Source organism: Quercus lobata, chromosome 2, assembly GCF_001633185.2.
Source record: "Quercus lobata isolate SW786 chromosome 2, ValleyOak3.0 Primary Assembly, whole genome shotgun sequence".
NCBI classification, from domain to species: domain Eukaryota; kingdom Viridiplantae; phylum Streptophyta; class Magnoliopsida; order Fagales; family Fagaceae; genus Quercus; species Quercus lobata.
In genome coordinates this window covers 41,384,340-41,411,395 of record NC_044905.1, presented here as the reverse complement: position 1 = coordinate 41,411,395, position 27,056 = coordinate 41,384,340, and the positions used below count along the sequence as shown (strand labels likewise).

General features: G+C 38.0%; 1 protein-coding gene and 1 pseudogene across 2 annotated transcripts; one reads left to right on the top strand and one right to left on the bottom strand.

Moving 5' to 3' along the window:
- Positions 1-5,435: 5,435 nt before the first annotated feature.
- On the top strand, positions 5,436-17,292 carry LOC115964539 (annotated as a pseudogene).
- Positions 17,293-19,990: 2,698 nt separating this feature from the next.
- On the bottom strand, positions 19,991-26,841 carry LOC115975626 (hexokinase-1). Of its 2 annotated transcripts, XM_031096490.1 has the most exons (10): positions 26,053-26,841; positions 24,796-24,946; positions 24,526-24,708; positions 23,463-23,537; positions 23,126-23,281; positions 22,775-22,873; positions 22,545-22,675; positions 21,272-21,353; positions 20,559-20,924; positions 19,991-20,444 (listed from the first exon to the last, which is right to left on the bottom strand). In XM_031096490.1, exons 1-9 carry the CDS (start codon positions 26,322-26,324, stop codon positions 20,577-20,579), a joined length of 1,497 nt encoding a protein of 498 aa, XP_030952350.1. In that variant the 5' UTR covers positions 26,325-26,841; the 3' UTR covers positions 19,991-20,444; positions 20,559-20,576. The 2 variants fall into 2 exon arrangements, with proteins under 2 accessions (XP_030952350.1, XP_030952349.1); XM_031096489.1 differs by having other exon boundaries at positions 19,991-20,924; positions 26,053-26,840.
- Positions 26,842-27,056: the final 215 nt, after the last annotated feature.

Genomic DNA, 27,056 nt, shown 5'->3' with positions numbered 1-27,056 from the left:
TACCAAGTCCAAAGTGGACGGGTACACCTAAAATGGATAGGTTTATTCCAAGAATTCAATAGATTCTCAAGGGTATGGATGCATCCTAACATGAATATTTATCCCAAGGTGGACGGGCAAACATATATCTCAAAGTTAAGAAACAACCCATAGATATATAAACAAAAATATAAGCGACGAATATGAAGAAAGTAGATAAAAAGCCCATGAAGGGCAAACGTTTACATCTAAAAGCCCAAGGATTAAAAAAAAAATTAAAAAAAAAAAAATCTACTGCTGATCGATAGGGGTCTCTTCGTCCTTCTCCTTATTATCTGCCTAGGTCTCTTCAAGAGGAGAAGTCTCATCCTTGACGGATTTGGCCTGATCATCTTGAGCAATCCCTCCATCACCTTGAGCATCGGGAGTAGGGTTGTCCGTGAACAACTCGTCCATACCTTCAAGATCTGCAGGACGGGCTAGGGTCTGAGCCTGGGCATCAATGGAAATTTGGGACAGGTCCAGATCTGGGAAGGAGGCTTTAACTTAACGGAGGTAGTCATCGAAGCTGTCGGCAAAGGAACCACCTAACTCGTATAGAAGGGTGTCGGAGTTACAATATTCCTTTATTGCGTCCTCCTTGGCCCGACGAAGCTGCTTCTTTAACTTAAAGATCTCCTCCTCCTTGTCCTTGAGCATGTTTCCTAACGCCTCGGCCTGCTTCTCTGACTCCTCCAAAGACTTCATTGTCATTTCAAACTTCTGGAGTTAGACCTCCCTCGAGGCATGAAGCTCACACAACTTTGTCTCCGTGGTCTCCGCCTTCTCTCAAACGAGCCACCACCATCTCCTGGGACATACAGCAGTCCATTAAACCCTTCATCATGAGCACCCCCTGCAAAAATCAAAAAAGAAGGTTAGGAAAAGGGGGAACAACAAGACAGAAGGGAGAGAAGGACGGATATGCATACCTATGCCAAACTAAAAAGACTCGTCTCCCCCATGGCCTCGGTCTCATGATTGCCCAAGTCCTTGTAATCATCGTCCTTAATAATGGGGCAGAGGAGGCAGCTTGTTTGAATCAAGAGTCTCCTCGACGATTGACCTCGTCACTACCTTGGGCTTCTTAGAGGGACGGTCAATCTTATCTGACAACTTCCTCTTAGTGAACAGGTTAACCGGACCCGTCCGGGGGCATGCCTTCCTCATTTTGCTTCTTCACCCACACAGTAGCCTGCTGACAGATGTAGGCCCTCCTCTTACCATCTTCCATTTTTGCATCAAGAAGGATGGAAAGAAAAACTTAGGTAAAATACTAATTGAAGAAAAAGTGTAAGCAACAGACTTACGTTTGCATGATTGAAACCCTCACAGTACCAATGAATGGTGTCCAATGTAACAAGCTTTTTCCACGTCCTCTCTACCAACTTGATCCTGAAGAGCTTATCCAAGAAGCTCCACTACTCAAGAGTAACCTCTGGAAAGTCCTGAGCTGTAATAAGGGACAATTAGGCCAACGAATGAAACAAAATATAGAAAACAAAATATAAAACAGACAAATACCTACCAGACAAGGGCATAATACCCCAAGTTTTATCAACAGGCATATTTTCCCGATCTTCAAGGTGACACATCTAGTTGTCCCCCTGAATGAAGAAGAACTAGCACTTCCAATTCCTGTTTGAATCAGGAGTCTTGCACACTAACCTAAGCAACGGCTTCCTAGGTAGGAAGTTGTATATACCCCTAGACTGGATGATCTCAAAAGAATGGTAGCAGTGGAAGAATTCCTCCACCGTCAGCTTACGTTTCCCATTAGTCAAGACCCCATACAACACTTCCACACCAAGGAAGACTCTCTAGGCATTCAGGGAGATCTAGGTGATAGCCAACCCTAGGTACTAAAGTAGGCGACAGTGGAGAGCGCTCAAAGGCAGTCTTAGTCTTGCCTTGAACATCTGCTCATATACCCTGACGTCCTCGACATCTTGGTAATAGCATTTCTCGAACTTAAAAGGTAAACCAATGAGGACGTCGGTGGGAATCTAATATCTCTCTCGAAAGGTCTCAAAGTGTGGTCTCTTAATGGATGAGTTAAAGTCATTAACCGTCCACATGAGGGGAAGGAGGAATTTTCTAAGACCGTCAGGACCAATGACGAACCTAATAGGGGATTCAGCATTCTCAACGTACTTTTCCTTGTTTGAACCCCTGCTTGTACCGCTTTCTGATCTGTCTACGTCCCAGTCCTCATCCTCCTCCGTGGAAGGTGAGTTGGCTGACAGAACCCTTTCATCTTAAGAGGTGCCGGTATTAAGGAAAGGGATGGTCTAACCTACTGACAAACAACGGGTAGAATAGATCGCGTCTCAGACGGGGGGTAGGAAGATGGACAGATTCTCCTCAGGGGATGGATCCAAATTAAATGGACGTAAGGGAGACGGGTAGTAAAGCCACGTGGCATCTACGTGGCCTAGGTGGTCTCCAAGAAACCTCAAATGGAAATGTCTTGTGACCTACGAGTAACCCTAATCAACAAAGTCTCTATATAAAAGGATCCCACAAAATACGTGCATTTATGAGGATCTTCCCCACAAGGAAACACTTTCTTCGCCAAGGAATATAGGTCGGTTCTACACTACTATAAAAACCAAAAACTCTCAAAAATCAAGGTATGCATGATTTGCCCCAGCTCTAGCACTCTAGAGTTATGAAAATTCTCTAACTTAACCTTTGGAGGGTATTTGGCCGGTACCACACCGGTACTCTCTATAAGGTATTCTTCTTCTTCTTTTTTGCGCAGGTTTTGCCTAGAGCATATGAGGACTGTGCAGCTTACTGACGATTCTTGGCATCATATATATATATAATGAAAAACTTTTGGCTACAAACTTGGTTGTAGTTAATAGCATATATATAAACAATAACAAAGTTTTGGCTTCAAACTTGATTGTAGTTAATAGCTACAGGTTTATTCAGTCTCTTTTTATTAAATGTAAATTTGACAAATTGACCATTAGTTAAAATTTTCTTCTTATAACCTCCATACATGCAAAATTTCTAGAAAATCAAAGATTAATAACTACAACATCAATTAAATATTTAAATTTTAAGTTTTTGTAGTTTAAAATTATGCAAAAATAAATAAATTTATGGATTAAATAGTAACTAACATCCAATTGGCACGAAATTGAAGAACATAAAGAATATATAATCCAACAGTTTGATTTTCAAAATATATAACTATGTTAATTTTTTTAATGAGAATTGTAATTATTAACAACAACTAAGTTTGCAGTCAAACTTTGTCTAACAAGAAATTAGTGATCTAAGGTACTGGCAAAGTGGTCACATTCTTTAGTAATTCTTAGTAATAGCTTTAAAATTTTCTTGACCTTTTAAAGACCTCGAAGCTCTTTAAAAACATTACCAGGCATAAATATAAAATATGACACGAGACTTTTCCTCCTATTAAAACTTGACAACAGTTGTGGGATGATTTTGTTCCCTTGCATTTTCCTAAAATTAGTCGATGGTTCTTAGCTGTGGTGTTTGGTTCACACGTGGTACTTGAAACAAAACTGATTGACCACCTATTTGCTTGTCTTTGAGATCAGAGTACAGAAACCAGAAAAATGCACTCAACCTCCAAATGACGAAAACAACCCCAAAAATTGTCCAATTCTCTTTCAACACCATCTTCTTCTTTCATCTCCTTGTCCTCTTTGTTAGGACATATGTGTTTCACATATTGGGAACATATGTCACTATTTTATGTAACTGGCTAATCCTTTCACAAAACACACTTTACTTGTATTTGGGTAGATTTAGGATGTGTTTAATGCTTTAAGAAACAAAGTTTCAAGTTTAAGTGTTAAAGCCATACAAGTCTGTCCAAGAATCAATTGTGAAAGTGCTGCTCATTAAAGCTCGACAGCTAGCTCGACAGCTATCATCTATGAAGACTTAGAAAGCTGTCTAAATCTCGTGGCTTGATAGCTGCTCAACAGATAGGTATCTGTCGAGCTTTATGAAAAACAGATTTTTCAGTTTTGTTTTCATCCAATCCATGAATGTATGTTTGGGCTTTCTTTCTCACAACCCTAAACATATATAAGGATTATTTTAAGGGCCGTAAAAGGTTATAGAAGTTCCACAAGAGCACAATTTCACAAGTGTGAAGAAGAGTGTGATCGGAAACTTAATCTGCCCTAGTTTTTCTTTCTCTTCAAGAAGCTGCTGTGTTTTGTACACCATAGGGTTTTGTGACCAAGCAACTTTATGATCTTCATCGTCTAGATGAACTAAAGAACTTTGCAGCCAACATCCTTCACTAGTTGGTGATTGAAGTCGCGTACTAGGATCCGTGCAATTGGTTAGTCACGTACTAGGAGCCGTGCATTGAAAATGAGAGATTGTCACTATAGAACAAGTCCAATTGTGTATTAGGGTAAGGGTTCAATTGTAGATTGGTATAAGGTACTGAGATTATTTTACTTGTAACTGCTTGTTTTGATAATAGTGAATTCTCAGGAGTGGTGACCTTAAAATCACCCCGTGGAGTTTTTTTCGTGTAGGTTTTCCTCATTTGTAAACAAATCACAATATAAATTTATTTTCCACTGCATACTTAGTTTAATTGGTGATTTGTTTGTGCTACCATGTACATTGCATGTTAATTTGATTAATTGATAAACTTGGCTAATTAATCAATTAATTCATTACAAGGGGTCAATATGTTTTTGGCCTATCAAGTGGTATCAGAGCAGACACACTTTGATTAAGGTAAATTTTTGCTGTGTGATCAATTGACCCCTGTTTGTCATGGATAGAGGACAGTATCTTATTATACCTCATTTGTTTGATGGCACTAACTATGCATGCTAGAAAGTATGCATGAGAGCTTTCTTGCAATAATTGATGAAAAGGTGTGGCAAGCGGTAGAGATTAGCTGGACTAAGCCAACGAAAGCACCGGCTGATTGGGATGATACTAAGATCAAGGCGACAAATTTCAACAGTAGGGCATTGAATGCTCTATTCAGTGCAATCACTAATGAGAAATTCAAGAAGATATCCTCCACTAAAACTGCGAAGGAAGTATAGACCATCCTCTAGACAACCTATGAAGGAACCAAGGCTATCAAAGATTCAAAACTTTAAAGGCTCACTACAAGCTTTGAAGAGATCAAGATGGAGCAGGATGAGTCGTTTGATGAGTTCTATGCCAAGCTCAAGGACATAGTGAACTCAACGTTTAATCTTGGGGAAACCATTCTTAAACCCAAGATTGTGAGAAAAGTGCTCAAATCTCTACCCGAGAGATTCCATGCCAAAATCACTACCATTGAGGAATAAAAGGACATCGACAAAATTCCTTTGACAGAGCTGGTTGGAATTCTGCAGACCTATAAGTTAGTTTTGACAAGGATTGGAAAATCAAGTAAGAGCAAAAGCATGACATTGAAAGCCAAGAGTAGTGATACTGATGAGTTTTCTAATGATGAAAATTCTAAGATGAAGTTCTATATCACCAGGCAATCCAAGAAGTTCATGAAGAATGCCAATGCAAAGGGCTTTAACAAGGACCGTAGATAATTAAGTTCTTCTTAGTCTAAGAGCTAAGACAAAGGGAAGAAGGACGCTAGGGATGGCGGTTAGTACACTGTTCCCTTAGGACCAAAAGTGCTTTGGGTGTCAAGGTTTCAGTCATATGAAACAAGAGTTCCCTACATATCTCAAAACCATTGGGAAGAGCAAGGCATTCGCTGCTACGTTGAGTGACATTGAGCCTGAGGATGATTCCAACAATGAGGATGATGGAATCCTGAATGCCTTCATTGCCACTGTCAATCCTACTGATGGGATTGTTGAAGATGTGGATGAAGAAAAGGAACTAGTGGAGTCTAAGTTTGAGAATATGGATGAACAAGATGACATCCACACAGCCTATGCAAAGTTATACAAGGTCTCAGAAAAGCATGAGAAAATGTATAGGTTGGCCACCAAGAAACTTAGTGATGTGGAGCTTGAGCGAGAAGAAATCTCTACAAAGTTTGACAAAGAAAATCAAACTATTGGAGCACTGAAGTTTGAGAATAACTTCTTGGCTGAGAAGACCAAGAAGCTTGAGGAAAAATTGTTCCAAGTCAGAGCTTAGTTGGAAAGAACTTCAAGTTCTAAGCTTGATGAGATGCTCAGTCTTCAAAAATCTACTTCCGATCGAACCGGTTTAGGGTATGATTTCTCTTCTCCTAGCATTGCTTCTACTAGTGCTACTGTTTTTGTTCCTCCTGCTAATAATGTTGAAACTGAGAACAATGTTGTTATAAATGAATTAGCTAGTGAGAACGTAAACAAAGGTAAATCTATCTTAGGAGCACCCCCTAAGCTTGATAAGAAAGAGATTAAAAACTCTAGGGCTAAGAAGGCTAACTCTCAAAAGCCAAAACAGAAAAAGCAGCATTTCTATCATCACTGTGGGGCAGTTAGACATACTCGACCTAATTGCTAAAAGTGGTTAGCCACTCAAAAAAGCAATAGCATGATCGCGTCGGGAGATCAGAATCAGCTTTCATCTTCTTTTGCTCCTCTTGGAGATCTTCTCAAAGCCTTCATGTTCCTTTCAAACTTGAACGGTTTCAATTCTTCCCCCTCACCGCTAGTTCAAGGGTTCACTCAAAGGAAAGGTTATTCCAAGGTGTGGAAGGAAAAGGGCTCCAAGTGATTCTGTCATTTTTTCTCTCACCCCTTCGTATTTTTGTTTTGAATTACTTATGTGTTTTGCTTTATTGTTTTGAGTCAGTTTAGTTTTATGCATTGCTTTGTTTGATTTATTTTTGTTTGTTTTCTTTCAGTTTTGGTTTATTTTGTTTTTCATATAAAAATAAAAAAATTTAAAAATTGAAAAAATCAGAAAAATACAAAAATAGTGTGTGTTTGTGTACATTGGTACCTTGGATGGTCATTGAAACAAAGTTTTCTAAACTTTGTATCTTTTGTAGCTTAGATGAGCATCTCTATGCACAACTAAGCAAGTGAGTTTTGTGGCTCATGTTTGTGATGAGTAAGATTAAGTAATCTCTTGTACTTAATACTTGTATCACTCTTTTTGACGGGAAGGAGTAGAAAATCCTAAGAGAAAGGCATAAATAACCATCTCACCATTGTTGCCCACCAATCATAAAATGACATCTGTATGCTTCGACATAGCAAAAGTGCAATGTCAAAAACTTAACATCATTGGGTATTTCTTTCTCTCTCTTATATGCCCATGCATGATCTGATTAAAAAGAAAAATATGCAAAGAAAAACAAAAGGAAAAAAGAACAAAATGCTTTATATATAGTTGCAAGCGTGTATTCTAGGAGATGTGGGAGTTATAGGATGTACCTCGAAGGTGATAGTCCCCATCAAACAGTTATGATTGTGTGTGAGTTAGAGTGATTTCCTCATATCTCAAATCGTCATAACATGTAGACACTTATGCAATCTTGCGATATTTTTCACACACAACACGTGATAGACCACAAACTGAATGACCCTTTGTGATAGAAATTAATTAATTAATTAGCCAAGTTATTAATTAATTTATCACGCAAACGCGTGGTAACACAAACAAATCACCAATAAACTAATAATGCAACGGAAAATAAATAACACGATGATTTGCTTACGAATGGGGAAAATCTAACGGCAAAAACCCCACCGGGTGATTTTTAGGTCACCACTCCCGAAACTCCACTATTATCACAACAAGCGGTTACAAGTAAAGGAATCCCAAGTACCTTACCAACCTACAATTGATCCCTTACCCCAATACCCAATTGGACTTATTCTGTAGTGACAGTTCCCCTTTGAGATGCAAGACTCCCAAGTACGTGACTAACCAATTGCACGGATTCCAGTACACAACTTCAATCACCAACTAAGAAGGTTGTTGGTTGCAAAGTTCTTCAGTTCATCCACACGATGAAGATCAAGAAGATGCTTGATCACAAAACCCTATGGTGCACATACACAGCAACTTCTCCAAGAGAAAGAGATGAACTAGGGCAAGAACTTCGTCTCCGGTCACAATTTGCTTAAACAGAGTTTGCTCATTGCTTGTGCAATTTGTGAATTGTTTGTCGGCCCTTAAACTGATCCTTTTATATGTCTAGGGTTAGGAGAAAAGAAAGCCCAAAGACAAATTCACGTATCCCAAGAAAATCATATTGGAATTCTGAAAATCTTAAACCTCGACAGATAGAAGGTGTCGAGAAGTTGTCGAGTAGGTTTTGAGCACACCGAATGTAGAATAGCTTTTTAAGCTCGATAGATACAGTTGTTGAGCCAGCTGTCAAGCTTTAATGATTTTGCACTATGAACTTGTTTTCTTGGACAGACTTGAAGGTTTCAATACTTGATTTTGAAGCATGGTTTCTTGAAGTATTTAAACACATTCTAAATCTACCCAAATACAAGTAAAGTGCGTTTTGTCAAAGGATAAGCCAATTACATAAAATCATGACATATGTTCTTAACATTTGAAACACATATGTCCTAACAACACGCAATATTATTTGTTACTTTTGATACATGTGCAAGTACAATGTGATTTGGCCATCACAAGGAATACATGTTTTAATGTATACTCACTAAACTATCTTAACTTTTTTTTGAAATAGATGATTTAGGGAGCTTAAAATGTTGTTTGGATTGTTGGTTGATTTGCATGTTTAATTGCATTCATATCTGCGTTTTTCCTTTCTTGAAAAACTGTTTTAAAGCAATCTCAACAGATCTCCAACACCTCTCCATACCTAGCTTATCTATCGAGCTCTTCAGTTGCTTTTTATCGCAATCTCGACATCTCTCGATAGCTAGTTCGATCGATCGAGAAATTTTATGTTCCCTCGATAGCTCCTCGACAAATCCTCGATCCATCAAGCTTCTTTTTGGCTGTGGACACCTCTGAACACCTACTTGATAGCTGCATCTGTCAACCCTCTTTAAAGCTCGACACCTCTCGACACCTCTAGCTGTCAAGAATTATTGAGCTTCTATAAATTCACTCAACGCGATCCAAATCTCTTTTTGCTCAATCTCTCTCGATCTTTCTAGACTCTTCACCTCCCAAAACCTCTCTCTCTCTCACTCCAAACTTCATCCTCAAGGAATTTTTGGCCTAGATCAAGGTTTCTACACTTGGTAAGGGTCCTATCCTTTCTTTTACATGCATTTGACCTAACTTTTTGGATTTTTTTTTTTTTTTTTTTTTAAAAGTTTGGGGTTTTTCAAAATTGATGAAGTTATTGTGAAAGTTTTAGGATGGGCTTTGTATTTTTTAACTTAAAACATCATGCATTGCATCTCATTTGCATTATAACAATATTTCATGCATTCTTTGATGTGTGTTTACTTTGTTGCTAACATGTGTGCTAGTAGGATTGGATTGGGTTGAGCCCATGATGGTTTTTACTATTGCATATCACATGCTCATGAATTTTCATGCATACGTAATTTACATTCTCTATACTCTTGTATATTAAACTGTTTTGGGACTTTTCTTATTGTCTCTTTCTCCCCCCCCTTCACTCTCTAGTTTATGTTAGTGCGTCATGGCACCTAAACGTAAGCCTATTCCGTCCCGGAACCCTCTTCGTTCCGGGGCATCCACTTCTTCTGATCCTACACCCTCACACGTCTGGTTTCGTGATAAGAAGGCCAAAACGGACCTCTTTGAGAACTTCTCTAGACGAGGCGTTCATTCTAAAAGCTCGAAAATGTGTTAAAAACACAAAAGCTGTTTAGACACCCAATTAAAATTACATCTAGATTGCTTTTACTCTAACTTATCTAAGTGCGGAAACAAGAGTAAATGAAGCGCAATAAACCGATACTACTCTAGTGCATAAACATGAACAACGAACATTAAAAGTAAAGCACAAGAATACGGGAAGAGAGAATGCAAACACAAGATAACACGCCGATGTGTTATCGAAGAGGAAACCGAAGAATCTCGGCGAAAAACCTCTCTGCCGCCCTCCAAGCGGTAATCGATCCACTAGACAATCAGTTGGGATACATGGGTTAGTAAGAGACCCTCCAAGCCTAATCTACCCGCTGTATCTAAGCCCTCCAAGCTCCTACTCCAACATGGCTTCTTGGAACTATGTCTTGTCTAGCTCTCCGAATCTCGCAACAATCTCCATGTTGCATCTGCCATCATTGGCTTCTTCCAATGCTTCCCAGCACCTCCAAAAACACTCACTACACTCTAAAAAGGTGTGGATTGTGTTTTGGTAAAAATCTCCTCTCAATGTGTGATAATGGGAGAGGGAAGGAGAAGAGGCTACAATGATTTCTCACTAAGTATGAGTAGCTTTCTCTCAAAAAGATGGATGTGTGTTGTAGAAAACTTATGTAGGGTTTTTCTCTCTGAGTAGCCTCTCTTACATTTATGGGTAATGAGGGTATATATAGTATGGGTGAAGGGTAAGGAATTCACACATAAAAATCCTCCAGGTAGAATGTTTTGCGACTGTCTCGCGGGAAGGTCTTACTCGCGAAAACGACAACCTGGCACGATTCTTCAGCTTCCAGTCATGTGCTCCTCACATGCTCTTTCGCGGCTTAGCTTCTCGCAAGCTTCTCGCGAAATCCACTAATTCCTCATTTAAGCTTGAGTCTTCACCAACTTAATTCTAAACCCAATACAATAAAATCTCACGAAATACAAGGAACAAAATTAGAGCAATTACAACACTTTTTGTCATGGAATAAAGCCAACATAAAACATAGTTGTAAATCACAACTTTACACATTCGAAACGCCAAGTCATCTTGTCGGACTTCTCCGACACTGACCTACCCATTGTCATTCACAGTAGGGGTTAGGAGTCATTGTGTGACGTCCTGGTCACTTGTCCATCTGTGTTGATCCAAGAGTTCTACTCCAACATGCATGGATTTGATTATTCAGTACCTCTTTTTGTTACTTGCGTTTGAGTACGCGCATTGTGGTCACACCAGATATTGTATCCGATGTGCTCCATGTCCCCAGGGTAGCGCATCCTGACTACCCTGGTTGTGATCATCTTAAGACTGTGTCTAAAGACGAACTTATATCTGCTTTTTATGAGCATCCCTTTGATTGGGGTGATCGTCAGTTCACTCCTTGTTCAGCCTTTGCTAAAGGCCCTCATTTTCTTAACATGGTTATAATCTTTGTTTTACATCCTCTTTCTCATTATAACTCTATTATCGAGCCCCGTGCTCGATTTTTGCTTTCTCTTTTAGAGCATCTCACTATAGACTTTCCCTTTCATTTCATTCTTTCTATCATAGATGTACATAGGGATACGGTGACCTATGATAAACTCATCTTCCCTTCAACTATCACGAGGATTTTACGCCATTTTTCTGTTCCCTTTCCCGTTTCCAACCACTTCCATGCTATGTGCGCCATTGACGCCGCTACTGTTAAACGGAGTGAGGCGCAGTTTTGTTCAAGGTGGTCCGGGTCAGCAGCTCCTCCCACTCCTTCTGCTTCATCCACCTCCGCTCCCTCTACTTCTGCAGGAGGTGTGACTCTAGATGCGATCATGGTGCAGTTTCAGCATATGGATGCTCGCCTTGGTACACTCACTATTGATATGTATCAGGTGAACACCCATGTCGGCCATATTGCTAGACGGCAAGCTCGCCTTGGTGGCTTTGTGGAGTCTCCCTCTCCTCGTCCTAAGGCATCTGAGGCATCCAAGGACGATGATGACTCCGACGACGATGATGATGATAAGGATGGAGATGCTAGCTCTTCCAACACTAACGAGATGTCTACTTAATACTCTTACCCTTTGTCACTCATGACAAAAAGGGGAAGTAGTTTTGAATATGAGAGTAGTTATACTTAGAGGGAGAGTTAGTATAGGAGATTTTTGTTAGGGGGAGTGTACATTGAGGGATGTAGTGAGGATTTGATGTATTTTTTTTCTTTTTCTCTATTTCAGATACATCACATCTTGTATATTGGTCTTATGACCATTTTGACATACATTGTACTTATATTTGCTTTATATATTATTAATGTATGTTCTTTCACCAATCTTTATATGTGTTGTTTATTTTCTATCTTTATACACATGTTTCTTATATTATGTATGCAATCTATTATTTCTATTTCACACTAAGATGCATTGATGAGTTTTGTTTAAAATGTTTCAGAAATACAGGTTGTCAAAGTCTACTTGTCATAAACTCTCTTCTTGTAAAGTTTTTCAAGAGTTTGTGTTATGATAGATTTTATTGTATTTAACAAGTGAGTATGAGTTGAGTCATTTATGACTTCTCTCATATGTTCATTTGTTTATTGTGGTTTTGCCACGGATTGCCAAAGGGGGAGATTGTCAAGACATATGTGTCTCACATGTTAGGAACATATGTCACTATTTTATGTAATTGACTAATCCTTTCACAAAACACACTTTACGTGTATTTGGGTAGATCTAGAATGTGTTTAATGCTTCAAAAAACAAGGTTTCAAGTTCAAGTGTTAAAACCATGCAAGTTTGTCCAAGAATCAAGTGTAAAAGCGTTGCTCATTAAAGCTTGACAACTAGCATCTATCGAGGCTTAGAGAGTTGTCTGAATCCCGTGGCTCGACAGCTGCTCGACAGATAGGTATCTATCAAGGTTTATGAAAAATAGATTTTTCAGTTCTGTTTTCATCCAATCCATGAATGTATGTTTAGGCTTTCTTTTCTCACAACCCTAAACATATATAAGGAATATTTTAAGGGTCGTAAAAGGTTACATAAGTTGCACAAGAGTACAATTGCACAAGTGCGAAGAAGAGTGTGACCGAAAACTTAGTCTACCCTAGTTCTTCTTTCTCTTCAAGAAGCTGTTGTGTTTTGTACACCATAGGGTTTTGTGATCAAGCAACTTCATGATCTTCATCATCTAGATGAACTGAAGAACTTTGCAGTTAACATCCTTCTCTAGTTGGTGATTGAAGTCGCGTACTGGGATCCGCGCAATTGGTTAGTCATGTACTGGGAGCCGTACATTGAAAATGAGAGATTGTCACTACAGAACAAGTCCAATTGGGTATTGGGGTAAAGGTTCAACTGTAGGTTGGTATAAGGTACTGGGATTCCTTTACTTGTAATCACTTGTTTTGATAATAGTGGATTCTCAAAAGCAGTGACTTTAAAATCACCCGGTAGGGTTTTTGCCGTGTAGGTTTTCCCCATTCGTAAACAAATCACTGTGTCAATTTATTTTCCGCTACATACTTAGTTTAATTGGTGATTTTTTTTGTGCTACCACGTACATTGCATGTTAATTTAATTAATTAATAAACTTGGCTAATTAATCAATTAATTCATCACAAAGGATCAATACGTTTTTGGCCTATCACTCTTAATCACCCATGCAAACTCTCTGCGTAATGATAAAGAAAATGCAGTCCTACTGAAACTAAAGCAACACTGGTTTACATTGGACATCATCAAAAACAAACTCGACCCACTGTAACTAGCCAGAGATCACTTGCACCAATGGAACTATCACCCAACTACTACTTCAAAACAAGAACATCACCCAAACAGTCCCACCCTTCATCTGTGACCTTAAGAACCTCACAGTCATTAACCTTTCAAACAACCTCATTCCTCAAAGAGTTTCCTAAAGCGCTCTATAACTGTTCCAAGCTTGAAGATGTTGACCTCTCACAGAATTACTTCAACGGCACAATCCCAGTTGACATTCACCGCTTGTTTGGCCTACGCCACCTCAACCTTGGAGCCAACAACTTCTGTGGTAACATTCCAGCATCTATTGGACAGTTAACAGCTTCAGCTTATCCAGTGTGCGTTTAATGGTTCTTTCCCTCCAGAAATCGGCAACTTGTTCAAACTTGAGTCACTGTAGTTGGCCTATAATGTAAACATGACAGCAGCAGAGTTGCCTTCGAGTTTCACGAAGTTGAAGAAGCTTAAGTTTTTATGGATTACTGTGTCTAATCTGAATGGGGAAATCCCAAACACGATTGGAGAAATGGAGGATTTGGTGCATTTGGATTTGTCAATAAACAATCTGACTAGGAAAATTCCGAGCAGTTTGTTTATGAAAAAGAATTTAAGTATTGTGTATCTTTTCAAAAACCAATTGTCTGGGGAGATTCCTCGGGTGGTTGAAACATTAAACATTGATGTTATTGACCTCTTTGATAATAAATTGACTGGAAGCATACCTGATGATTTTGACAGACTCAGAAACATGACAAGTCTGAGCTTGTTTTTCAATCAGTTATCTGGAAAAATCTGGGACAGTATTGGCCGTCTTCTAAGTCTAGTGGTCCTTAAAGTGTTTAGCAACAATTTATCAGGGACTCTACCTCCGAACTTTGGGCGGTATTCTATGTTTGTAGAGTTCCAGGTTGTAGACAATAAGCTTGAAGGCGAGTTGCCAGAACACTTGTGTGATAACGGAAGGTTGGTGGGTGCAGTGGCGACTCCAAGAATTTTTTCCAGGGTGTTCCTTAAGAATTTCTAAGTTAAAGTCAACACGAATTCGCTTAGAAGATGAAAATGAATTTTGCATAGGAGATGAATCTTGGATACGAGGTTTTTTTATCAAATACTTGTCCATAATTCTAGCAAAAGAATAAACAATAAACTATAGTTCATTTGAAATATTAATAAAATTATTAAATATTGTTGTTTAGTTGTTTCATAAATTTGTTTGTCTTTTATAAACTATAATTTGTTATATTTTTGTTTCATTAATTATAAAATTATTAATTGTTGTTTAGCCTAATATAGTAACATAATTTAATTTGTTTGTCTTTTATAATGTATTGGTTAATTAAATTATTAATTATTGTTTATTAGTTGCTTCCCCCAATTAATTATTGGTTAATTAAATAATTGTTTATTAGTTGCACTGTTGCACTAGCACACAGCCACACACCCATGTGCATTTAACCCGGCCCCATTCCCCCATCCACCCCCCAATTCCAATGCTCCATGGCCCCCAATCACAAGACTAGAGCCAATCAAATAAAGCCAATTAATTGTATCTCACCAAAAACACAACACCAACACTAAAAGACAATTAATTTATCTCACCAACACCAATGGATAACTCCAAAAAATACACCATCAGATAACTCCAAAAACAGGGCAAATATTAAAGTAAACTAAGCAAAAGGCAAAACAACAGACAAATGACAATCACAGTTCAAAGTCTTAAAGAGAGAGAGAGAGAGAGAGAGAGAGAGAGAGAGAGAGAGAGAGAGAGAGAGAGAGAGAGAGAGAGAGAGTCTGAGTCACACTTGTGTACAACTCCTCAAACTCCTCCTCCGACAAATTAGAGAAAGGAGTGACTCCGTGGACCGCCATGGGGTCCAGCACTTAGTGAGATTTGGCGATCTCCTTCTCCATCCGTTCTGTTGGTCATCTCAAGGGAAAAAGCGAGTGACCGAAGGCAAGGAAAGCGAACATTCCCTCATATCCATGGCCAGCCACAACATATCCCAGTCGTCCATCATCATCCACGCCAAGTGCGTCGCCTCCGAAGCCACCGTTGTGTCCAAGAAGCTCCTCCGTAGCACTGGCAAGGCGGCGTGGATCGTCAACACCACCTTCCTGATCCTGGCTGTGCCACTCATCATCGAGATGGACCGCAACCAACAACTCACCGAAATCAAGCTCCAAAATGCCAGCCTCTTCAGCACCGCTCCCACTCCCAAATGAGTGCGACACACAAAGAGAGACCCTTTTACTTCTTTCTTTTTCAATTAGGGTTTTCGAAAAGTTTCAGACTTCTTTTAGAGATAAAGACAGAGAGAGAGTTTTTAATTTGGGTTTTGTTTGATGCCCAATCTGATTTCAGTATATTAGGGTAGGGTTTGTTTGTTTTTTGTTTTTTTTTAGAATTCGTGGGCTTCCCACTTGCTTTGTTACAATTTTTTTTTTTTTTTTTTTTTTGGCTTGAAAGTAAAACAAATAAATTTTTTTTTTAAAGGATAAACAAATAAAAATTTTTTAATTAATATATATAATTTTTTTTCCCAGTTCAAGGTGTTCTTGGGAACACCCTGAGCATAACATGGCGTCGCCACTAGGTGGGTGTGGTAGCTTTTAGCAACAACCTCACTGGAGAATTGCCTAAGTCGCTTGGCAATTGCAATAGTTTGAAAATTGTGACTGTTTACAATAATAGGCTTTCTGGGGATATTCCTAGTGGCCTATGGACATCGTTGAATTTGAGCATCTTGATTTTAAGAGACAATTCGTTTACAGGTGAGCTTCCTCAAAGAATGGCAAGGAATCTCTCAAGATTGGAAATAAATAACAACTTTTCTGGTATGATTCCAGCTGGAGTGTCTTCCTGGAGGAATTTGGTGGTATTTGAGGCTAGTAATAACCTCTTTACTGGCACAATTCCTCGAGAATTAACATCTCTTCCTTATTTAACAACTCTTTTTCTTGATCAAAATCAACTCTCAAGCTCCCTTCCACCAGATATTATATCATGGAAAACGTTAAATACTCTAAACCTTCGCCGAAATAAAGGGGCTGTTTGGTATAGGAGTTTAAACACATGTTTTCAGTTTTAAACAACATTACACGCATTTTTATACACTTTTTCACCCACACATATTTCCAAAAAATACAAACAACGTTATTAGAACAATGTTACCAAATGGCCCCAAAATCTCTAGACTTATTCCTCTGGAATTAGGTAATTTGGCCGATCTGACTAAGTTGGACTTGTCAGAAAACCAAATTTCTGGCACAATCTCACCACAACTTGGCCTCCTAAGGCTCACTTTGCTCAATCTCTCTTCCAATCTTTTGATTGGGAGGATCCCAATACAATTCGAAAATCAAACTTATGCCAGCAGCTTCTTCAAAAATTTCGCACTTTGTGCGAGTAAGCCAACTCTGAACATTAGAAAATGTGACTCAAAGGTAAAGCCCCTAAAATCGAGCAAACATCCATCCCAATGTCTTGTTTTAATAATATTTATGGTGGTAGCAGCTCTATTGGGTTTGTTAGTGTTGTGAACTGGAAAATTAAAAAGATAACTTAGTCGATTCAAGGTGACTAGCCTCCTTCACTTGAGAGGGATAATAGAGTTTTTGGTTTAATTTCTGCTTGCTTCATTCATAATTCCTACGTACATAAATACTAGTGAGGAGATAATCCTCATCACCACAAATTCCTAAAACATAGGACCCAACTCCCATTTGAATTGAAATACAAATGTTAATCCTAATCATAATCCTAATCCTAATTTATTGCAGAAATTCTCATCCTAATCTACTGCAGAAGCTCAATTGAATTCAACTTGAAACCATCATCCTTATCTTCTTATATTGTTATCCACGTGCAATGCAATCTCCTTTTGGTGTTGTCTGAACCAGAGCATTCCCTTCCCCTTGAAGGCGAATCTTGTCCTCAAGATTCTGTTGAGGGAATAGTATTTTTTCCTCCATACGCTTCTGCTTCATCGAGAGTATCAAGTAGGAAGACTTGTGGGGTGGTCTTACAATGGTGTCCAGGTCCGAATTTCTCATCATAGTTATAGCAAAGTCCCTTCTCACGTCTGCCTTGCATCTCGGACCATGATAATTTTTTGAATGTTGCTGAAGGTAATATTTGTGAGTTACTTGTTGGATTTGGATTGGATCTTGGCTGGGGTAAAGGAATGAGACTGGTTTTGGGTGGCGGTTCACCAGTGTGTTGGAGTTTCTCCTCTTGTAATTGAGCTAGGCTAGTAGCATGAACAAGTGTTGTAGGACGAAACAACTTCACCTCTGATCGTATTTCATCCTTTAATCCTCCTATGTAACTCCCTAACAAAGCTTTCTCTGGCCATTCTTGCACTTGAGGTGCTATTCGCTCAAATTGGGCTTGATATTCTCTAACTGTTCCCATTTGGCAAAGTTTGGCTAGAGCCTCGTCAAAGTCCTCATAATCAAAGGGTCCAAAACGAACACACAAGGTAGGTGTAAATTCTTCCCATGAAACATTCGTTTGTGTTTTCTCAAACCACTGGTACCATTGGAGAGCATTGTCCTGTAGGTGGAAGGAGGCGAGCGTTATCTTTTCCTCATCTGCAGTTTTCTAGTACTTCAAAATTTTTTCTACCTTGTAAATCCACCCGATGGGATCTTCACCATTAAATTGAGGAAAGTCTACTCGAGAAATTCAGGTTTGTACACCCCCAATTGTCCCTCCTTGAGTTCCTTCTGAGCCACTATTACGATTGGGTGAACTTCCTTCAAGATTATGATTCCAGCTGGTTGAGCCTTCTTCATGACGATTGTTGTGAGGAGTAGTATTATTTTGGATGTCCATTCCTTCAATCCTTCATCCCATTTAAGCAATAGCACTGGAGAGAGCCTCCATGGTTTTCTTTATATTAGTAAACTCTTTAACAAACTCTTCTTCAACCTACCTTCGAATAAAGTGATTACTAACTTCCAAGGCTGACATGCGGTCGTCATTGGTTGTGGAACGTGTGGGTGGTGGATTGGGATTGTTCGTCATCTGGCTTTGATACCAAATGTTGTGAACTGGAAAATTAAAAAGAAAACTTAGTCGATTCGAGGTGACTAACCTCCTGAACTTGAGAGGGATAATAGAGTTTTTGGTTTAATTTCTGCTTGCTTCATTCATAATTCCTACATACATAAATACTAGTGAGGAGATAATCCTCATCACCACAAATTCCTAAAACATAGGACCCAACTCCTATTTGAATTGAAATACAAATATTAATCCTAATCCTAATTTATTGCAGAAATTCTCATCCTAATCTATTGTAGAAGCTTATTTGAATTCAACTTGAAAACCATCATCCTTATCTTCTTATATTGTTATCCACATGCAATGCAATCTCCTTTTGATGTTGTCTGAACCATCGCAGTTAGCTTCACTATTTGTGGTCAGATTTCATCGTAAGAGAAAGCATGAATTAGATTCCACATACACACAGAAGCTTACCTCATTCCAAGGCTTTATTTCACAAAATGAGACATCTTATTAGGATTGATAGAAAATAACATAATTGTTAGCTGTGGATCAGGGAAGGCACGTGGTGGTATTGTTAATCATTCACATGATGTTGTTACTGTGACGAGGATTTAGAATAACCAAAAGCTGAAGAGTAGCTTGAAAAATAATTTCTTGCATAAGTTAAAATACTGAGTTCAATTCAACATTCCAACATATATAGTGAAGTTACTCTGTTTTATTTCCTTTGATAATTCAAAACTTCTTGTGTATGTGTACTCAAAAACCATACACTGGATTGGCGGTTGCTTAGGAACAGTAGAGCATCAAACGTCTCAGTGCTCACCTCCAATCATTCATGGAGTCATGCAGATGTTAAACCAAGCAACATCCTTATTTTTGTATAAATTAGAGATAACCTGGGAGTTATCATTTGCTACGTGAACATTTATTAATTTGTCCAATATACCCTTCAAACTATGTGATGCCAATTACGGTCCAACTAGAAAATGAATCAGACTTATCAGAAAATTAATAATTAAAATAAATATGGATCGGTTTACTTTGACCTTTTTTCTTTTTTTTTTGTTGGATGAAGATGAGAAACAGTTTACGTGAATCTAGAACCAAATAAGAAAGAATAGTCTCACTCAAAAAATAAAATTAAAATAAGAAACAGCCAATGCAACCAAAGCATAACGACAACGGCAATTTCAGACTAAATATAATTTGTTCTCCAATTAAAATTATGGTGATAGTTTGAGTTTACCTTTTCTTTTAGGCCCCCCAATTATAAAGACATATTCCTCCAAAGTTATCCTTCAGTCACATGCATCACCATAAAAAGCAGAACCACAGTTTTCACTGGAGGTATTATTTAATACTGCATCAGTGCATCTCGTCCCTTACATTACATAGGAATTCGAATATCACTCCTGTCTTCTCAAACACTCGTAAATCTTGAGCACCTCCAACTAATATCTTGTTAATATCAGCAAAGACTTAAAACTTATAGGGTATATCTTTCAAAGTTAAATGCAGAACAACATAATAGATAATACTGTTATGTAGAAAAGGTTTTTGCTAGCACACCATGAGTGCTTAACCGAGGCCTTAATATAACCTAAGGTACATTCTTCCTAAAAGTAACAGTGTGTTTGGTTTTCCATGGATTTTCAAAACTGAAATATTCCACGTTGGTGATGCACATCAAATTGCGTTTTATTTGCAATAGAAATAGGAGAGAATGCTCGCCAAAGTGAATCCTCAAAAGAACAGTTTACATTCCCCATTTTATTTTCTAACTCAGGACAAATGGACTCAAAAAAGATGCGGCCGTACCAACAAAATGCCCCTACCTCAAGATAAGAGCAGAATGAGAGGCTGCAGCAAGAAAGCTTGAGCCCTGCATGACTGGACTCTCCAAACTCGACTCACTGTTCAATTATATGCTCTGCAAAACCATAAATTAAGGTTTTGCTGGTATGTCACTCGAACCAGGAGCTAAGACAAGCTCTAAATGATCCAGAATTGTGAAAAAATAAAAAGCCATACTTCTTGCATCTACCTTGGCTTTGATCATTTCTCATGATTCCTCTACCCCCACGTATTGGGAATGAGATGCAGCAAGGAGGGCAGCTCCAATACCAGAACCATCGTTAGAGTGCTCAATGACAATGCTCTCAGCAATTTCCCCTCCCAACAATTCCTTGAGTGTACTCTCCATACAGGCACTGAATTTAGTGTAATGCTCATACAATCCTCCATCCAGTGCTATCACTGACTTCTGCTTCTCCCCATCCCTCACTGTATCTCTTCCCAATTTCTTGAGGATGCCAAAGATCCCAGCAGCGGATAAGCGTGCACCACGTGTGGCAACAATGTCACAGAGCTCCACAATCGTTTTTCTCATTTTCAGGGATGTGTTAGATATCTGACAAAAACAAAACATAAACATATAAGGAAACAAATAAAATAGTGTCTGCTACAATGAGGATAACCGAATTCCTTTTTTCTTTTCTAAAGGTCTTATGAGTACAAAGTTCAACAGGAAAAAATTTTGCATCTCTATTAAAATGCTCTCCAACAAAAACATGTAATCTTAACATAAAATTTTCATCCCCAGATAAAGTATCACACACAAGTTTGTTTATTAGGTATCCTTTGTTTCTTTTCTTTTAATAACCAAACACATTAAAAATAGAAAAAATGAAATGCATAATGGTAAGACTAGATAATATAGTTACAATTTTATCCAACAGTTAGGACACGGTATCATACCTCTAAGATATCCTTCAATTTGCCCCCAACCACTCTCAGATCTGGAGATGTGTCATGATGCATGGCAGACATGTCTGGAGTCCTGCATATTTTACACCAACACCGTAAAAACTCTAAAAGCTCCAGCTATTACAAAATGTATGGGCAACCCATCCATGTGGCCAAATGCAAAGGAATCTTACAGAAGCATAAATTTACATCAAGTTACAGACATAATTTTAATGGGTACAGCTTAAGAACAGACAACTCAAACAGAGTCAAACAAGCGACATAGCTCAGGGCAAAAGGCAGGAGAGGAAAAATAGGTGACAGAATGAGGCTTGTAGACTGCCACAAACTCTATTAGTAAAACATGTTTTGCCCAAGACTGTTTTCTTTAATGTTATCCTTCCCCACCTCATTTTCCTTCTCAGTGATTCTAATACTGTCAAAAACTTCCTAAAGAACAGTTTATAATCTGATAAGAATACCAAATTTAAATAATAAAACAAAATAAAAAGTCCTCTAAATTTGAGTGTGAAGGACTTCTGTTTCATGAGGGCAAAATATAGAGAGGGAGAGAACGGGGGAGGCAGTCAAGCATAAATTCCAGATAATTGACAAATTACAGCTTTACAGTCATAGTAAAAATTATTAGATATAAAATCGAATTGGCCAAGAGAAAAAAGACTACAACACATTCACACAGTCCATGCCAATGTGGACATTATTTATCATTATAATCAGCATAGTAATCAGCAAAGCAAGAACCTATCAATGAATCTAATTGTTTTTTCATTTCTTACAAATTATTAAATAGAAAAGCAGCAAAGAAAGCCTCAGGTTTCCAACCTCTAGTGGTAGTTCCAATGCATTGATACCTAGAGTTCCACCCATATTTGCAGCCAGAAGCAACTACAACAATTTCTAGAAATCCTGTTATGCTGAACCAGAAGTGATTTGGAAAGTGGGCTAGGTTTTATAGTTTGTGGATTTGGTATTAAGATGGGGAGGGAGTTGGATGGCATGGTGGTTACTGGTAAACCTAGGTGCTAGTCATTACTTGAATCACAGGGAATGCCAACTACTCTATGATGGATCCTCCCAAGCAAAGCCAAAATCAAAATAACTAATTCAGTATTTCATAGTTGAATAGGTCAATATTCATTGTTGCACCATAAATCTGGAATGTAAGAAAACATTCACAACCTTCAACCTGGATAAGTAAAAATGGTCTCACCAACACCAAGAGAGACAAGGTTAAACCGGTTGTCCTACCAAAAATTTGACCTACCTTAGTATGAAAGGAATTTGCAGTTTAGGTGGAACAGTATCACCAAAAAAGTCAGCTTCTTCAGCCATCCTAGACAAAACTCTGCGTACAACTTCCCCCAAATACATACCAGAAATTATCTTCTCAAAAATCTGCACACAACATTCTGGAATGTTAACAGACATACATTGAGCCATTCTTATTAGCAATGATGTAATTAAACTATAACTAAAAGTATGTTCAGTTGTTACCTGTTCTCCAGGGTTTAAACTCTCAACATCCAATGCTTGATCATATTCTGTTAGTGGAAGGTGTGATGATCGGAAATTACCCCACTCCATGTTGATAACCTAAAGCATGATAACAATAATTGTGTGTTCGTTAATTGTCTTGCACTTGGCAATCAACGCTGAGAAACTACTTTCAAGCATTTCTATTAAAAAAAAATAAAAATAAAAAACAAACAAACAAAGGAAATATGCAAAGGTATCAATTTCACAACGATTGATAACAAATATTTCTATCAACAGCTTTATCAAATCTCTCAAACAATTATTAAAAATATATATATATATATATATATATATTTGAAGCATGCTAACCATCTCTCCTGATTTAGGTAGAAGACCATGCCACTTGGGAATAGCGTGTGCCCGCTCTACATATGCTGCATTTGTTCCAGTGCCCAGAATGACAGCCGCAGCAACATCCTGGTTGTGATATCTACCTCCTGCTAATGTTCCAATAGTATCATTCACCTGCATCACCCCAACAAGTCAGCATCATCCATAATAAAAAACAAAGTAATAGTCAACAGGATGCAATACCAAGAAACCCAACACAGATATTACATATACCAAAGGGTTATTTGTCCACTTAAGAGCCCAACAGGAAAAATTTAAGCATAGCCCCTGGAAGTTGGGGAAAAAATGGTCTTACCAAAGCTGCCACACGCATATCAAGACCGATTTTTTCCATGGATTTGGTCAATTCTCCAACCACATCTTGTCCTACCTATATCATTGCAGTCAAGAAAGAAATTAAAAGAGAAGATTAAAAAATTAAAAAAAAAATTGAGAGGTAATTATCTTTCATGAAAATAACAACAGAAATATGTTTGTCCAAAGCTTTCTGAACCAACTATATGAGGGATTAACCCCTGCACAAAACCAAAGATGAACCATTTGCCCAATATAAATCCATGACCCAGCACGCTCCAATGCATTAAACACTGAAGATATGCGTGTGTGTGTGTGTGTGTGTGTGTGTGAGAAAGAGAGAGAGAGAGAAATACTATTGCACTCATGATTAGGACATTCTTTCATGAATTACCACCTTACAATAATTAAATTACTTTTAAAGCATTCAAAGATATATATTCAGATAGAAAATATTTAGATTGGAAAATTCTCAATTAGAAAATATTACAATAAGGTTCTTCTACAAGTCAAATCAGCCTCACTAAGAACTTCTTTATGTCATCAAGGATCAGAGTGACACCAATCATTTATGCATGGCAGCTAAGTTGAACTCCAATCATCAACATCCATTCTCAAAATATGTACTTGAACTGAAATCTCCTCCAAAAGCAGGTGCAACAATTTCAGTGACAACAGAATGTTCTGAAGTGCTTTACCATTGCCCATTACATCTGCTTTCCAGATTATGACACTGGGAAGAATCATTTTTCAAACCAGATCAAGTACTAGGCCATGTCTAGATGCCTCTAGGTAAACGATCATGCCCATAATATGATCAAGAGGGTAAATTATCAACACTGAAGAAGAAGGTGCCACAATGAAACATTTGCAAACTACACACATAATGGCAATAATTGTTTATACAGATAATCAGTACCAAAAACATTTGCAAAGTTTTGAAGTATGATTATCTGGACAGTGGACCAAAGACTAAATCAACAAATTGATAATTACAGACAAGGATTGCATTATCAAGTAAAAGATGTAAAAAAAAAAAAAAGTCAAAAGTAATCAGGACTTACTGCATCTTCAATATTGAATCCTTTTGTCCACTTTATTAAAGTCCCTGATGAAATTGATAATTGCCTCACTGGGAATGAGAAGGTAAAACCCAGCTCCCTTTGTCTACCAGGCGCAGGATGAAATCCTTCACCTTCTGTAGCAACAAATTTTTCAAGCGCTCTGGCTATAAAATCAAATAATTCCTGGAATCACATCATTCAGATTATTTTAGAGTTTGAACCATCTAAAGCATGTCAACCTTTGACAGACTTGTTCAAAGAAACACTAACTTCTGATGTCCCAGTCATCAAGTGTGGAGGAATTGAAACTTCATCAAATTCTTGATTGACTACAGATTTGTCTTTCCCACCCAACTGTACTCGCAGGACTCGGAAGTTTGTGCCCCCAAGGTCCAAGGCATAGAAGAGACCTTTCTCATCCCTAGAAAAATAACATGAAAATGAGTAATGGGCATGCAAGCCGAATTCTCAATTCAACGGTACACAAGATATAGTCAGCTGACGTTGCATCCTTTTAGATGAGATTATTTCACAGGCAAGTTCTTTGTTTTCTATTGTATCCGCATTGTATTGTGTCCAGTGCACTAATGCACTGGAGGTAAAACTCGAATGCCCTCACTGATCACAAAATGACCAAATCCCATGAAAAACATACCAAAGACGCAAACTAGAAAGAGAAACATTAGAGACTATCCACTAAATTTATGAGACAAGCAAATTGGCTTATCTGTGAAAGCATGAAGTGACATTGCACTTCAATATTTTCCTAAAAACCCAACTTTTTTATTAAATCATCATAAGTTATAGATAAACATCCAATAAAATTGGAAATAATTGCCAGAAGAAATTCCGTATTAAAGTTGCATGAAAAGCATCCAAAAGAGTCCCACATTCAAGGACTCCTATGAGCTGAAAAAGCAAAAAGTAAATAACAAAGAGCTAGAGCTTGTAAGCTACATGATATGAGATTGACAAGAAAAATTTAATCAAACAAAGAAGACCCATCAAGTTAACATGTAACTAACTCCCAAAAATAACCAAACAAACACAAAGTTTGAACAACAAAATTAAACAAGAGAAAAAGGTTAGGCAAGTAAAAAAAGAAAAAAGAAAAAGCAAATTGCAAAATTCAACATAAGATTCGAGCATATCCTAATTGAATTTCATCCAATTTAATTACGATATGTAAAATTTAAATCACCAACCAAGATGCTTTCCTCCAGCAACAAAATTTAATTCAAGCACCAAAACTTTTTATAATCCCTAAAATACAGATATATCAAATTATACAATGAAAATTTATATACAAAAAAAAATAATAATAATTAAACAAAAAAAAATTCAAACTTTACTAAATAAAAATAGCCCTTTTGAAATCTGATCCCCAAAAAGTAAAATAAGTGCTTGAATCAAGGAGTCCTCTTTATCACAATCAAGATCAAATACATATCAGAAAAATGAAAAAAAGGGAAAATTCAGAATCAATTAAATTAAAAAGAAAAAAGAAAAGGACTTTGATAAGGTTACCCGGTAGGGAGGTTATCGACGTAGCTGATGAGCATCTTGAGCTTGCTTCCACCCTCAGATGCGAGGCCAGCGTGCATCTCAACGGTCATGGCGTCAGCCACCTGTCTGAGCTTGGATATGGGGGTCCCACACTTTTCCTCAACCTCCTTCAGGATCGCCATAGCCCGGGCCCACCTTCCCGAGCTCTGCATCCTGTGTCTCACCACCAGCGCCGCCGCAGCACAAACCGCCGCCGCGCACACCACCGCCGCCCCCACCGCCACCTTCCCCATTCTCTCTCTCTCTCTCTAAAAAATTACAATTCCTGATAGGTTTCAACTTTTATTAGTGGGAGAGAGAGAGTTGAAAACTGTAGATCGGAGGGGATTTTTGCTAAAAATGGGAAATTGAAGAGCTAGAGCTATTTTCCCGGAAAATCATAAAGTTTCTCGGAAAGTAAAGGTGTGTTCCAGTTCTAGGAAATAAAAGCTTGGTTATATTATTATTTATTGAGTATTTTACTTTTATATAAGAGGAAGATAATTAATAAATACTAAATAGAGAAGTACAGGAGTGAGTGAATCTTTTTTGGGAGTTTGGGATTTTATTTTTGGTTTTATTATAATGGGGGAAGTAAAAGTAGGATGGATCATGGAGTCGTGGAGATAAAATGCTTGGTTAGAGGAAAAAGGGTCATAGTTTGGATTCTAATTGCGATAATGACATAATAATAATAATAATATCAACAAGCTTAGTTCTGTCTACTGTCCTACTCTGGGTCTGGGACCTTGTTTCTTTATCTCTAGGACAAACTAGCTTGCTTTGCTTACTTCACAAGGACAAGCATGGTTTGCTTTCATTCATCCAAGCTTTTTCTCTTTTTTCTTTTTTTTTTTAAGATTTGGGAAGGCCACGTGTACGGCTCTTGCTTAATTGCACGTGTGGTCTGAGAGTTTATCCATCTCTGCTCTATTTCTCTTCCTTCAAGGTTGTTCTTTTTACGTAATTTCTGGTTATTATTACTT

What these genes read in the sequence shown, in the direction of transcription:
- LOC115975626 (XM_031096490.1), bottom strand. Translation starts at nt 26,324, where the DNA reads ATGGGGAAGGTGGCGGTGGGGGCGGCGGTGGTGTGCGCGGCGGCGGTT. An exon ending in GTCGATAACCTCCCTACCGG is followed by an intron (nt 24,947 to 26,052) that starts GTAACCTTATCA and finishes TTATTTTTCTAG; the next exon opens with GGATGAGAAAGGTCTCTTCT. An exon ending in CAAATTCCTTTCATACTAAG is followed by an intron (nt 21,354 to 22,544) that starts GTAGGTCAAATT and finishes TAAAATATGCAG; the next exon opens with GACTCCAGACATGTCTGCCA.